The sequence below is a fragment of the Otolemur garnettii genome, unplaced genomic scaffold (genome assembly GCF_000181295.1).
Source record: "Otolemur garnettii isolate 467f Iridium unplaced genomic scaffold, OtoGar3 scaffold00014, whole genome shotgun sequence".
Taxonomy (NCBI): Eukaryota; Metazoa; Chordata; class Mammalia; order Primates; family Galagidae; genus Otolemur; species Otolemur garnettii.
Window position 1 is genome coordinate 30697957 of NW_003852409.1, and position 14346 is coordinate 30712302.

Here is a 14346-nt window from a genome sequence, read left to right on the forward strand (position 1 = left end):
AAAAAAAAAAAAAAAAAAAAGAACTGCTAGTGTCGGAGACCAATCCAGGTCTAGGGGAGAAATGGGAAAACACTCCCTAGCAAATAGGCCCTGCAAAAATTCCTAAGATCAGCGCCCCACCTCCTGAACACCTGCTATTCGTCAGGCACTGAGCCAATAACTCTCTTGTTGACTTCCTGATCTATAGCCCAGCCCCAGAAGACAGGGACTGTCATCTCCATCTCACGTGCCACAGGTAAAGAAACTGAGGCCCAGAGCTGAGAAGTCACCTGCCCAAGGTCTCCTGGCCTGGAAAGAGCTGTGATCTGAACCCACAGCTGTCAAGCTGGGGTCCCATCCTGGGACTAGGCCAAGCCAGAGGGCCCAGAAATTCAAAGCAAGTGAGCATCACACTAGGCCTTTGGTAGTTTATGACTATGGCAAACACAGAACTGCAGGGTCAGGGGAAGCTTATGACTATGGCAAACATGGAGCTGCAGGGCCAGCTCTGCTCAGGAGACTTTCCTTCCTGTACCCACTAGACTCCCAGAGGCTCACCTGGGAGCTGTGGGGAAGTAGAGAGACCAGAGCTCAAGGCCAGGCTCTGCCACTCACTGGACACTTGCCCTCTCTGGGGCCTCAGTCACCATCCTGTCCTTGTCTCACTGGGTTGCTACAGGGTGTGGCATGTATATGGAGCACCCATGATGAATGAAGGCAGGAACCAGGCCTCCAAAAGTAACTGCAGAGAGAGGCCTTGAGTTCCCCTCTGAGGCAGATGGTCCACCAAGAAGCCAGGCAAGCAAAGTCCCTGACCCAACCCCCTGCCCATTTCTCTGTCTCAGGCCCATGGTGATTTTCCCAGGTCTTGAACCTGGCTAACACACCCTGCTGGGATACCCCAGCTAGGACATCCAGGGAGGTGGATTGGTTCAGGTGTGCCCAGGACCACTCCAGGCTGACTCACACCTGAGTGGTGTCTTATTTACCTGAGGAGGAAGGGGAGAGAAAGGAAGGGGGCTACTCTTCTAAACCCCTAGCTCCATCCAAGCCCATCCCAAAGGCACCCCTACACACTGTGAGCTGCTTCTCCTGGGCCCAGCCCTTAGGCTCCTGTCTCACAGGTGCTGAGCTCCTAGAAGCAAGGCCTCTATCTGACTCACTGCTGCATCCCCTGTCCTAAGGGTAGTGCCTGGCACACAGCAGGTACTCAGTGAGCATCTGATGACTGAATGAGTGCCCTGCACACCTCTGTCCCCACAGGGCTGCTCCTAAGCCTCTTGCACCACCTCTAGGGAAGGGGCTGCCCAGCTGGGACCAGGGATCATTGCCACTGCTGGATCTGTCACCCATGTTTTCCCACCAATCTATTCAGTGTTTCTGGTGGCTCCCTGGACTTCGGAGATAAGTGGGTGATAATGAGGAACTACTCAGCCAGAGTCACTTTTTCTCACAGGCAGGCAGACTCAGACCTCTTTTTCTAGTCATCTTGAGCAGCTCCCCAAGATTCCAACCACAGAACCAAGGGTGCAGGGTCAGGAGGACCACAAGGCCATGACTAACTCACTGGTCTCCACCTCATCTGATTCTCTGAAGACTCACAAACCACTCCTGGGCCAGTCCCTGATTATCATTCACTTACTCTACACAAATTTACTGAACACTTGCTATGAGCCAGGCCTATAAGGGACACTGAGAATACATCCAAAGGAGACTGGGCCTCAGTCTTACTTGTATCTAAGACAAGCACGGACATCTGTAACATGCAATGCCTTCGCAAGGCCCTTCAGAGCTGCTGTGGCCCAATGTCAGGTCTTCTTTTAGCATTCGGGGGAAAGTGCAGTTAGTCAAAGGCCCATCCACAAAGAAAGGGTTTGGGGCCAGAGCAGGAGGGGTGACAATGTCTCCCTTCCTCTACTATACTCAGCATGTCTTTGAGGGATGTGTGTACCTAATGGTCTCCCCTGGCTCATGGGCCTCAGGCAGGGACCACAGTTGTCTTGATAAGGACAGTGGCCTGGTTCTAATCACAAATGTTTCCTGAATAGGTGAGCCACAGGAAGAGAGAAAGGAAAGAACGTGGACCTTTTCTTTCTTTTCCCACCACTATGTCCCTTTCAGTAACTGCCCTGGATTAATACCAACCACTGCCAGCCTTTCCTGAGCTGGTGCTCCATGGCAAGGGCTATGACAGGCATGTAAAAGACATAAACCCATTTTAGCCAAGCATCAAGGAGAGGCTTATTATCCCATTTCACAGAAGAAAGGAAAGACAGAGAGAGCCAGTTGTCTGGCAGCCTCAGGGACCTGCCCTCTCTCCCTCTAAACTGCCAAGCCCCACAGTCCCTCAGGCCCTGCCAGGGTTTGCAAGAGGCAAAAGAAAAATCTCTAGCCAGAAAAGAATATTCACAGTTGCCAAGACAAGTTATTGGCTTGTAAACACGAGTGATGCTTATCAGGTCAGGATGGTTCAGGCTGCCCCACCAAAAAGACCCAGGAAAAGATCCAAGGACTCTTCCAGGTCTCCAAGAAGGTGCCTTATTTTTGTCTAGAAAATTTTAGCATCCTCCTAGCACCAGCCCAAGGTGCGGGACATCTCACGGCTTGTTTCTGGCACAGAGACACGAACAGCTTGCAGATTCACAGAGAGAACAAAGGCATGAAAGAAGACCCCAAGAAGAACATTATAGGCCCCCAGAAGCCCCTTGCGGATGTGACCCTCACCCTGACAAAGCTAACATCACCCTGACTTGCATCAGGATGTTTTTGAACTTTATATAAATGGCATCATACACTCCTGCCTCTGGCTTTTTTGCTTGATGTTATGTTTATAAGATCAGTCCTTAAGTGCAGCACCCTGCTCCTTCTCACCATCACATAGGATGCTTTGGGTTTTGTTCTGAATCATTCCATGACGACAGAGGAAGAAAACGCCCTCCTCAGCTGACAGTCACCTGCCCTTCTGCAAACTGGAGCCCCAAGCAGTTAATTACGCTGCTGCCCTTCATGGTTCTAAAATACAAATCTGTGGCTCCTGTACCAAAGGATACAATCCAAGCCCTCCTGGTGCCCTCCCTATACTCCAAGGACTCTTCCTTGCTCAGAACTCACCCTTGCCATCCCTCCACCCTGTGCTGCTCTTCTCCTACCTGCCACTGGAACTGAGCCTGGTGTCACTTCCTCACAGCCTATAGCTACAGCACTGACTGGATGTCTGTGCCTCCCCCCCCAGAGGGGGCCTTTTGGGGGTGGGGGTTGCATCCCCAGGGCCCAGTCTGGGCCACCCACACATAAGGTGACCAAGAAATTGTCATGGAGTGACTAGGGGGAGACTAGCAAGAGCAGAGTGCTGCAGGTGTGCTGCCCTCACATGTCTGCAGAGTCCAGCTGCTCAGAGAGGAAGTGGTAGGAGGGGAGGACACCTTGCGTGCGAAGAGAACCCAGACTTCTGCACTCCCCAAGCAGCAGGTTGTGCATCTCCTCTCACCAGATATTTAGTCCATTTTTAGCTGCCAGGGAGCTCCAAGCTCAGGTAGCCCTTCTCCCATATAAGCATCTCCATTTGATGGAAGAAAGGCTAAGGCTTAGAGGCCAAGGCTCTTAGACATGGTCGCAAAACAAACAAGCAGCTGCCAAGGTCCAAGTGCAGAGCACAGAGTCAGGGCCCAGCCCCCTTCTCCTCCCCACCCTGCTATGAGCATCCCTTCTTCCCCCAGGGTCCACTTAATCCAAGCCACCGATGCCCCAGCTGCCTCTCAATTGCAGCCTCTGAGCTTGTAGCGGCACCCAGCTGCCTAGTGTGCGGGTGAGGGCTGCTCCTGACACAGACTGATACCTCAAGCATGAGAAGTCAGGCCAGATCCAGCAGCTGTTGATGGCTGCCTCGAGGTCCAGATTCACATAAGTTTAGAGCCAGGGGAAAAAGTCCCAGCCCCAGGACTAAGATGCAATGATGCAACAAAAGCCACAAAGGGCCCAAAGTCTGAAGAAAGACCTAGAGACACAGTCAGGGATCGCAGTGCCCTGAGATAAAGATCCACAGAGGGCGCGTGGGCCAAAAGTGGCCAGAGAATGCCTCCTGAAGGAGGTGGCTCTCTGGCCGAGCAGCAGTTCAGTCAGTCAAAAAGTGGAGGAAGGGAGCTTGAAGAAGAGGAAACACGTGCAAAGGCACAGAAACCAGAAAGGCAAAGAGTAGTGGAAGTCAACAGGAGCCCAGGAGGGGCAGAGGCTCCAGCCACCAAGAGGTTCTCGGCTCTCTCACCTGTGCCCCTGCCCTCTCTTAGCCTGACAACCAGTGCCCTCCATCTCTGAGGACAGCTGTCTGCCTGCCACAGTAGGTCCCAAAAAGGCTGTGCATAGGGTCCCTTCTTTGGCAGAGCCTCCCCAGCTCAGCCCCACCCAGCAGGAGCACTCCAACTCTTACTGGCTGGTAACCAAGCACCCCTCTGGAGGCCAGATTGAAGCCAACAGGACAAGAAAGCACAAAGACCCCACTGAAGACCCTGAGCTCAGATGCTAGGGGTGCTCCTTCCCCACTCCCACCCCTGCAGAGGGCAGAAAAAGAAGTACTCTGTCCCGGCAGCACCGCATCAGTCCTGGCCCACAAGAGAGTACCAGTGCCAGCTGCCAGAAGGGCAACTTACCTGAGCCGCTCAGCCCCCGGCCATGACTCACCCAGGGACAGGAGGATAGACTATACAAATACAGTGTGTCCACCCACCACGTGCCAGGAGCCTAGCTAGATGTCTGACAGCATCCCCTCACCACGTCTTCCCAAGAACACTGTGAGGCAAGCGCCAGCAGCCCCAGTTCACGGGCAAGGTCATGGAGACTAGACAGGCTTGAGGAAGAAGTCACTTGCCCAAGGTCACATAGGCAGCAAGTGGTAGAGGCAAGATGGGAACACCTCTCCTGGGCCTGGGGGCAGAAAGCTAGCAGACAGAAGCCCTCTACCAGAGCTCTTCCTCCTAACCACCAGAACAAGCTGGCTGGAGGGGTGGCTCCAAGTTCTGGGACCCAAAAGATGCTTAGAGCAAAAACCAAGGGTTTGCAACCACCGCCCTCTGCAGACTCCATGGCCAGGCAGGCGCCGAGCAGCTTCAGGCCTTACACAGCCAACTGCAGTCTCACCTCTCGGGAGCCAGCAGGCCTGGGGGACAGCTAACAGGTCACAGAACACACCTGGAGCCCTAGGGCAAGTGCTGTGTCCCCACATCCAAGCACTTGTCAGGTAGGGTGGATAATGAAGAGCTACATTTCCTCCCCACCCTACATTAGTTCCAGGTCTCTTTCTAAGCAAATGTGTGTCTCTTCCCCTCTTTAAACTTCCTGTGGCTTCCTGGTGAGATGAGACAAATCTAAACTGGTTGTCTTAGGTGCCTGTCCCTAGAAGCAAGCAAATGAGTGCAAGGTTACCACATGGCCCCTGAGAACCCTTAGCAGACACAATAGTGCCCATCCCAATGCCTGAGCAGCACCCCCTATGCAAGTCAGGACTTCCAGGTACTGAACAAGCAGGGTTCAAAGACACGCAGGACTCCATGCACCCAGTGTGGTTGCTGCTAAGAATGCCTGGCCAGAACACTTCCCAGGACAAGCCCGACAAGGAACATGCCTCAGGGAATAACCTGGCCCACGGAGCCAGGTCACCTGAGGTCAGGGCTGCTGCCAGGCTGGCAGACAAAGGCTGCCAGGATGGCACCTGCCAGTGGTGTGGCCATCTGGGACCAAAAGCCAAGTCCAAAAAGCTGACACCAAGGTACATGCTGGGCAGCTTCAAGCATCACCACAGCCACCAATAGCATAGTCTGGCCTCGGCCAAAGCTTTGCTGCCCATGCTGGCTTCTGCGGCCTCCCTGCATAGCCCTGTTTGCTACTCCTGCCACAGGTTACCCTGCCTCCTTTGCCTGCCCACCCACCCCCCGCCCCGCACATGGGAGGCCTGCTCCACGAGCGAGGGAACTGAGGGAGGCCACACCAAGGACCAGGACGCACAGGGAGGAGCCGCAAGGTGGCAACACATATAAGAGACAGCTGCTCAGACTCTTGAGCCCAACACTGCCACACAGCACTGCTGTCAGATCTTCCAACTTAAAAGAAATGGAAAGTCTGGATTTTTACCCAAACAAAAACTACTGGAATACTGCAGGGGTCAACAAACCTTAACTACATCTGGCCTTTGTACACCTCTGAATGCCCATCTTCTGGCACTACTAAGCACTAGGCATAATGCCAGGTCTCATGATGAGGAAACCCACCTTTCCCCTCTGCCTGCCAACCCTCTCTGCAGCCTGCCCACTCCTCTGCCTGCCACTACCCAGCCAACAGCACTGTCCACCAGCCAACACAAACTGGCTTAGGTCAGGCCCCCTTCTCTGTCAAGAGCCATCAATCCTAGTCATCAAACCAAGCCTATTGCTCTTCCACCCCTCAGCAGGACTCCCAAGGCCAGGAACAGACCAGCCTGGCCATCCACCACTTCACTTATTCCATTCCCTCCCTGGCCCTCCCCCCACCCCAGCTACCCCACTGGGAACCAGTGCCTTCTAGCCAGGTGACTCTGCTCAACCTTCTGCTAGTCCAATGCCCCTCGGACCTTGAGAATCCCAGGAAAGGTCACTTCCTCAAAGAAACCTTCCCTATCCACAGAGAGGGTGAGACCCAGGAAGCCTAGGACCATCAACAACTATCAAACCAGTAGGGGGTGTCTGAACAGAATTGCTTCCTAGCTGAGCTGCTGGAGTCTTATGGAGGACCCACCCCAGATGTGCCTAGCCCTGAAACTGTATCCATGATGCCCACCAGGCACACTGCCCTCCACTCAACTCAGGGGTCCATCCCACTGCACCTCACACATCCCAGGGGCACAGAACTGTGTGTCTACTTCTATTCTGCCCTCCCAGCACACCACATTGCCTGAGGCAGGCCTTGCAGGGTGGCGGATGCAAGTGGTACTCTGCGGCCTTTTCTCAAGAGGACGGCAAGGGAAGCAGAGGCCAAAAGTGGAGAGTATGAGGAAAGACTCAGCAGCCTGGCCTCCCTGGGAACCAGGCTGGCACAAGGCCTCCAGTTGCAGAGCCACCCTGTCCGGGGCCTTCTTCATGTTCAAGGAGTCCCACACATGGCTCCAAGACTGGGCTAAATGGCTCATGCCTGTAATCCCAGCACTCTGGGAGGCTGAGGCAGGTGGATTGCCCGAGCTCACACGTTCAAGACCAGCCTGAACCTGAGTGAGACCTCATCTCTAAAAATAGCCTTGGCTCAGTGCCCATAGCACAGTGGTTATGGTGCCAGCCACATACACGGAAGCTGGCAGGTTCAAATCCAGCCCGGATCAGCTGAAATCAACAATGACAACTGCAACAAAAAATAGCCAGGCATTGTGGCAGGTGCCTGTAGTCCCAGCTACTGGGAGGCTAAGGCAGGAGAATTGCTTAAGCTCAAGAGTTTCAGGTTGCTGTGAGCTGTGATGCCATAGCACTCTACCAAGGGCAACATAGTGAGACTCTGCCTCAAAAATAAATAAAGTAAGACTCTGTCTCAAAAAAAAAAAAAAAAAAAAGACTGCTATCCTAGTCGGCACCAGGTTGTCCCCATGGAAGGCAGACAGTACCTGTGGTGAGCAGCACACACTCTTCCAACTAGTGACCAAATAAAAATCCCACTGAAAGCCAACTGGGGACTCAAGGCTGCAAAAAAAGAAAAGCCAGAGGAGGGGCCTCCTCCTGGCACAGTCTGTTTCTTGGACAGCCTGTACCCAATTACAGGAGGAGGGGCCCCACTCCTTCTGGTCAAGGCTATATCCTTTATGCAAAGAAGGGTACTGAGGCACAGAGGACAGATGTCAGGGCCAGATTAGAGCCTGCCCAGCTATGCCATTAGATCCTCCTATAAAGTGGCCCCAGTAAGTCATTTCTCTGCCCCAGGCCTCAATTTCCCCATCCACTGGCTGAGGAAACGCTCTCTGCCCATTTCCTCCAGAAAAGACTTGCTATGAGGTAAATGAGCGCATCTCTTTGCTCCCTTCTCCTGGCACTTCCGGCCATGAGCATGAGGTAGGCCCCATGTCAGCTGGAGGCAGAGACCTCTCAGAATGTTTGGGATTCCTCCTGCAGAAGAACCACCCTGGACAAGCTGGCAGTTCCCCAACTTCCCCACCTTGACTAGGCCCTCTGCATTCCTCTTAAGACCCCCAGTAAAGCCTCCCAGATGCCACTTGGATATGCTCACCTGGAAGCATCTCAGCAGGAACTCTGGCAAATACTGACATGTCCCAGTGCCAGCCCAGGCCTGGCCTCAAATCCACAGCATGACTTAAGCTCCACCCCCCACCTTAGGGCCCTGGGGGCCCTTTTCCTTGGCCCTCACAAAACCTAGTACAGAACCTTCAAACTATTCATCTCTGGAATTTCCACTTTCCTGTCCCACTCAGCCTATTATCAAGAGCCTTCTTCAAGGGTCTAGGGGTGTCACATGAGAGTGTGGCTATTTCCAACCTACTGCCATAAGGCAAGACAGGGCTTCGGTGGCTCGGCGCCTATAGCTCAACGGGCTAGGGCGCCAGCCACGTACACCTAAGGTGGCGGGTTCGAATCCCCAGCCCGGACCCGCCAAACAACAATGACGGCTGCAACCAAAAAATGGCCGGGCGTTGTGGCGGGCGCCTGTGGTCCCAGCTACTTGGGAGGCGGAGGCAGGAGACTCGCTTGAGCCCAGGAGTTGGAGGTTGCTGTGAGCTGTAATGCCATGGCACTCTACCCAGGGGGACAGCTTGAGGCTCTGTCTCAAAAAAAAAAAAAAAAAAAAAAAGACAGGGCTTCGGAACTAAATCTGCCCAAATTCAAATCATATCTCTTCTACTCCCTAACTGAGCAGCATGGGCCCAGTCAGTCCTGCTTAAGTGGGGGACCACCATCACCCCACAGGAGAGTGGCTGAAGGGATTCAAAGAATCAAGCATTTGAGATGATCAACAAGTCCCTGGATGCAGAACGTGCAAAAAGGTGGTTTAAACCATGATGATAAAAGCCTTAACTTCCCAACTGCCATTTACCACCAGTAACCACTGGCGTATGGCTTCACCTCTCTGGGCCAGGTACCTCTTGGATGGCTAAGAGGACTAATGGAAATGCCATTTGCAAAACACTGGGCCTGGTGCCTGGCTACGAGGATTACTATTTGTAAAGAGACCTCAGAAAGATGAGGCTAAGGAACAGACCCACACACCACCTGTTCTACCTGCTCAAATCAAGTCAGGCAAGCTGTGTATCCAGCTGTTGCCAAGGCACCCAACACACAGGGAAACAATCAGCTAGAAGGGCGGGTGCTGCAGGGGTGGGGCCTTGGGCCTGCTTCACCTTGACACTGCCCATGCTCCCACCTAGGACTCCAGACCTCCTCAGGGGGCCCTGGAATTGGGAGAGATGGCTACTGGATCTGGGCCCAGGATCTAACCAGGTCCAATCCCTCTAGACCCTACCTCGACCTGAGAACAATGAAGCCTTGGCTGTCTGGAAGGGTAGGCTGTGAGAAGAAGCTCCCAATCTACAGACCAGAGTGGGTGGGGAGAGGATGGAGGGAGTAGGAACTCAGAAACCCCAGAACCCCCATCTGCTGAGCAAAAGCCCAACAAAAGCCAAAGTAGCTCTAATCTGGCTTCAAGTTCCAATGTCACTATCTGCTCTCACCAGCCACAAGTGCCCCGCAGCAAACAGGTACAAAGTGTCTTACTCAGTGCCCAGCTTTGGGGGGTGGGGACTTGATGTCAGTTCTTCCCTCCACAGCCTCATTTAGTTTTCTTCCAGGAAAAAGGTCTGGGAAAAGCTGTTTGGCCTCAGCTGGTTTGGGGAATCCAAGATCCCTTGCCAAGAAGGAGGAAGGGAAAACAGAGGTGAAATTCAGACACTGTGGGCTAAGACTTGGAACTTTCCAGACTTTCCTGGATAAGGCCAACAGGTAGGAATACAGGTAGTGGCTCCAGGACCTGGGGGACCAAGCGAATCAATTCCTCAGTGAGATCTAAGACCCTGTCACCATTCTCAGCTCACATTTAGGCCCCTGATGACTCAACCCAGGTCCCCCAAGACCTGGGAGAGGTGGGGCCTGGGCGCCTCCATCCATAGTAACCGTAACTGCTACAGCAATCTGCCTGGGCAGACAAGCCACATCTCTTATTCATTCCCCCTTGCCACCAGTGGGTAGGTGGGTATGACTTCCCTATTTTACCGAAGAGGAAACTATGGCTCAAAAAGAAACACAACAGGACATTAAAAGCACATTCTGAGCCGGCGACGTGGCACGGTGGCTCACACCTGTAATCCTAGCACTCTAGAAGGCTTAGGCAGGAGGATCATGTGAGGCCAGTTTTGAGACCAGCCTAGGCAACTATGAAACCCCATCTTTACCAGAAAACCACAAACATTAGCCAGGCATGGTGGCACAAAACTATAGTCTCAGCTTAAGAGGCTGAGGCAGAAGGATCCTTGAGTTTGAGGTTGCAATGAGCTATGATGACGCCATTGCTCTCTAGCCCAGGCAACAGAGAGACTGTCTCAATTTATTTAAAAAGGGGGGGAGTACATCTTATGTTTGAATCAGGGCTCCCCTGTATTAAATCAGGCAAATCACTCCCTCTCTAAAGCTTTTTCCATCTCTGTAAAGCAGAGATAAGAACCCCATGGGCCCCACCACCACCACTCCAGCTCCATGATGTAGTCAAAGAGTTAAGTGAGAGGTGCTAATAAAATGGAGTGCAGCACCAATAATAGCTGGTTCTTGAGATCAGAGGTTAGATAACCCATCCAATGTCACCCAGCTAGTGAGTGGCCAACTCCAGGCCCTAGCTCTGAGCACAGCCCTCTCTCTGAAACCTTCAGCTTCTACATGGGTAGGGTATGGGATAACAGGCTTCCCAGGCAACCAAAGATGGCCCACCCACCCCCTCACAAGGGGCAGCCCTTGTCCAAATTCCTCAGATAAGCAGCTCCCAGCAGAATGAGGAGCCAGTGCACAGAAAAAGCACCCCACCCTGTCCGCAACGGAGATTCCTAAATCTGGGTTAGGCTATGCAGCTTCTCTCCTTTCCTCTCCTCCCAGCAAAACATTTAGCCTCTGGATTCATCCAACAGGTCTCCAAACTGGCCAAGTTCAGTTAACAGCCACCTCCTTCAAAGCTCCTGGCAAGACACTTCGTCTTTCTGGACCTCAATTTCTTCATCTGTAACATACACTCCCACTCAGAACAGTGAGGCAGCTCTGGCTAACTGGACCCACAAGTGAGCCTGAGAAGCAAAGGGCAGACCAGGTAAGGGAAGCAGCATGCCCCATGCCCCAGACCCCAGGCCCACATTCTAGCTACTTGAAACCTCACAACTCTGACAGAAAGATCTGCATTAAGGGAGAGACCTGCATTAAGCCTATTTTCCCAAGAGGACATGGAGGCCCAGAAAGTAACAGAACCAGGATTCCCACCCCTGTCTGTTGTACTCCAAGGCTCTCTCTCGTCAGACAGGCCCAGGGAATGAAGACAGCCTGGGAACTCAGTCACATTGAGCAATAAGCTGGGCAGCTGGACCTGCCAGGACAGGACAAACACAAAACCAGACTCAACGGAGCCCCTTTCAGAGAGGGTAGCGGCCTCAGCCACAAGGGCATTTGCAATGCAAAGCAGCCCAGCTCCAGCCAGAAGAGGACAGTCACTCAAAGGGGGTGGGTAAGCCAAAATCCAGCCACCTCCCACCAGTCAGGCTGGGAACTGCCCGGGACAGGGCTTTCCTGGGTGCCTGGGAGTACTATATAAGTAGTGGCAGGTATGGATTCTAAATCATAACAGCTGGAATAGCCAGCTAGGGTGCAAGGTGACCTGGAACACCACTCCCCTGCTCAACCCTCAACAAGGCACAAATTCAGCTGGGCCCTACTCCAAGTCTGACAAATCAGCCCACTACGGGTGGCATGCGGGGCTCAGAGAACAGACCCCCAAGTATCCAGCTCACCTGCAGACGGGTGCCTGGCACCCTGCCACTTTCCTCAGGCCCAGTCCTGCCATGTGCAAACTTGCCCCAGACACATAATCCCCCAGATTCTCCTGGCCCCAAGTGGTGCTTCCACACTTGCCAAGTAACTAAATCTCGCTTATCATCCCTCTCTCCTGCACGACTACCCCAGCTCCTACCTTGACGACAAGCTGACAAAATCCCCGCCATCCAACAGCCGGACCTTGCAGAAGAGGACCCCGTTCACAAAGGGGACTGCAGTCAGCTCCTCCAGGGTGAAAGTGGTTTGGAATTTGAATTTCTTCTTCTTCATCAAGAAAGCCATGAGCGAGTTCCCTGAGTCTAAAGCCCCGAAGGCCAAAAAAGGGGGGGACAGAAATCCCCAGGATTCCTTTCCCTACACCACACCCCCTCCTCAAAACACCAGAGCCGGATCCTGCCCAGATGGTGGCGGAGGCGGCGGACCGGGCAGGGAGCTGAGTCCGGAGCTCCAGGTCTAAGCGACCAGTCTAGTTCGCGGGCCGGCCGGCTTCACCCTTGGGGAGTCGGGGCTCAGAGGGGTTCGAAGCGGCATAAATCACCGGCATGTAAACAGCGGGACGTGGCCCAAGAGGCAAGTGCAGGGGCGGCGGTCTGCGCGCGAACGGCCGCGCTGGCGGGCAGCATCCCGAGCCGCGGTCCCCGGGGAGCTCATGCCGCGCGGCCCGGCGCAGCAGGCGAACCGGTGAAACTGAGGACGGCGGGCTGCGGGCGGCCCCGCCCCCGCTTCGCTGGCGACCGGGGGAGGCTCCCTAGCCGCGCACACGCCCCCGCACCTGGGTGCCCCGAGGCCTGCGCAGGTGTGGCGGAGGGCACCCTACGGGCGGCCAGGAGGTCTGGGGATCTCTCCCAGAACCGCGTCAAGACACCGCGGGCCGGGAATGTCCAGCCGCGGGCCTCCTCCGGGCCAGCCACGGACAGGGGGGGCGCTGCCTAGTCCTCGGTCCTGAGACCCGCACCGCGGGCCCCGACGGAGTTGAGACGCCCTCCGGGCCGGCTAGTGGCGCCCGCCTCGCCCCCAGCTTCTGCCCACCACCCCGTGAGCACTAGCACCACCGCCTGCGTTCCCGACGCGGCTGCCGGAGCCCGACGCTGCGCGGCGCGGATCGGAAAATGCCGAGGCCCCGCTCGGCCGCCCGCGGAGCCGCTGCCGAGCGCGGCAGGGGCGGGGCGCCGGCGGCCCAGCCCCTCCACGATTGGGCGGCCTGACGGAGCGGGCGCGGATCGCAATTGGCGGACGACGTTGTGGGGCGGGACTTGGGGAGGGAGAGGCACCTTGGGGCTCTTGGATTGGTGTGCTGCGCGGCCGGGCCCGCCTCCACCGGCAGGGCTGAGAGAAGGGAAAGGGAGAGGGGCCCAGGGAAGGCAGTGGGAGGTCGCGGGGCGGGGAGCCCGGCTGGCGGGCCCGGGAGGAGAACGCGAGCAGAAGAAAAGAAGAAACAATGACTAGGAGAAACAATTTGAAACTATGCTGGAATGGCCTTGCAGGGTCCCGCCAGACTTGAACTCGTTGAACATTAAATCAGGCCCAGAAGGTAGTGAGTCCTATTTGTCAGAAAACTGACACCTCCAACTAGAATGGGAAAAGACCCAACTAGGTCATTTACCCCCAAATCTCTAGTTCTCGTCAGCACTGAGGAAAGAAGTGTCTGGAAGGCTTCGCTGAGGAGGCGATTTGGAGCAGTTCAAAACGCAGCCTTGTGACCCAGCTTGTATCGTCGTTCCAAGCTGTTATCTAAGCCTTTTGTTGTCAGTTTCTTGCCTAATTAAGTTTAGTCTCACTGACTAGATTAACTGCTCCACTTCAGGACTCTCCTGCCTCCCAAGCCTCTCAGAATACTGCAGTTCATTCATCCAGTCCCCAAATGTTTGGGGCAGTCTGCTCTGAGCCCTGCTGGGACCTAGCAGGGAATCCGGTGTGTTTGCCCTTTGCAACCACTCTAAGCTCCAGACCAGGTGGATAAGCAGACAGGTATGCAACCACAAATCTGTTGGATAAGAGCTGTAAAAGAAGGTGCAAGGACTAAAGGACTCAAAGGAGGCATCTTTAGGGTGGGAGGAAGGGGACTCAGAGAGAGGGCTTCTGCAACAAGTTGATCCAAGCCACATACAAGATGTATACCCGGAGTTAGGCAGGGACCAGGCAGAGGGAGCTGCCAGAGGCCTGGGAGGTAGAGAGTATGGCACCAACAGAAAAGTTTCGGGCACCTAGGACCGGCTGCATTGTGGTGATCTGAGGGCAAGAGATGGGGCTGGAAAGAGAGGATCTTGTAAAGTCTTGTAGACTAGAATTAATAGGAAACCACTGACATATATTGGGCTGGAGAGTGACCCAG

At 54.5% G+C, this 14346-nt stretch overlaps 1 protein-coding gene across 1 annotated transcript in view; it reads right to left on the reverse strand.

The window, feature by feature from the left end:
- The window catches only part of FAM102A (family with sequence similarity 102 member A), a 41320-nt gene extending 28236 nt beyond the window's left edge, over nt 1-13084 (reverse strand). Inside the window, exon 1 of the mRNA XM_012802457.2 lies at nt 12151-13084. Within this exon, the coding sequence (XP_012657911.2) occupies nt 12151-12296 (146 nt within the window). The 5' untranslated portion in view covers nt 12297-13084. The remainder of the gene's footprint in view (nt 1-12150) is intronic.
- Between the last annotated feature and the right edge of the window lie 1262 nt (nt 13085-14346).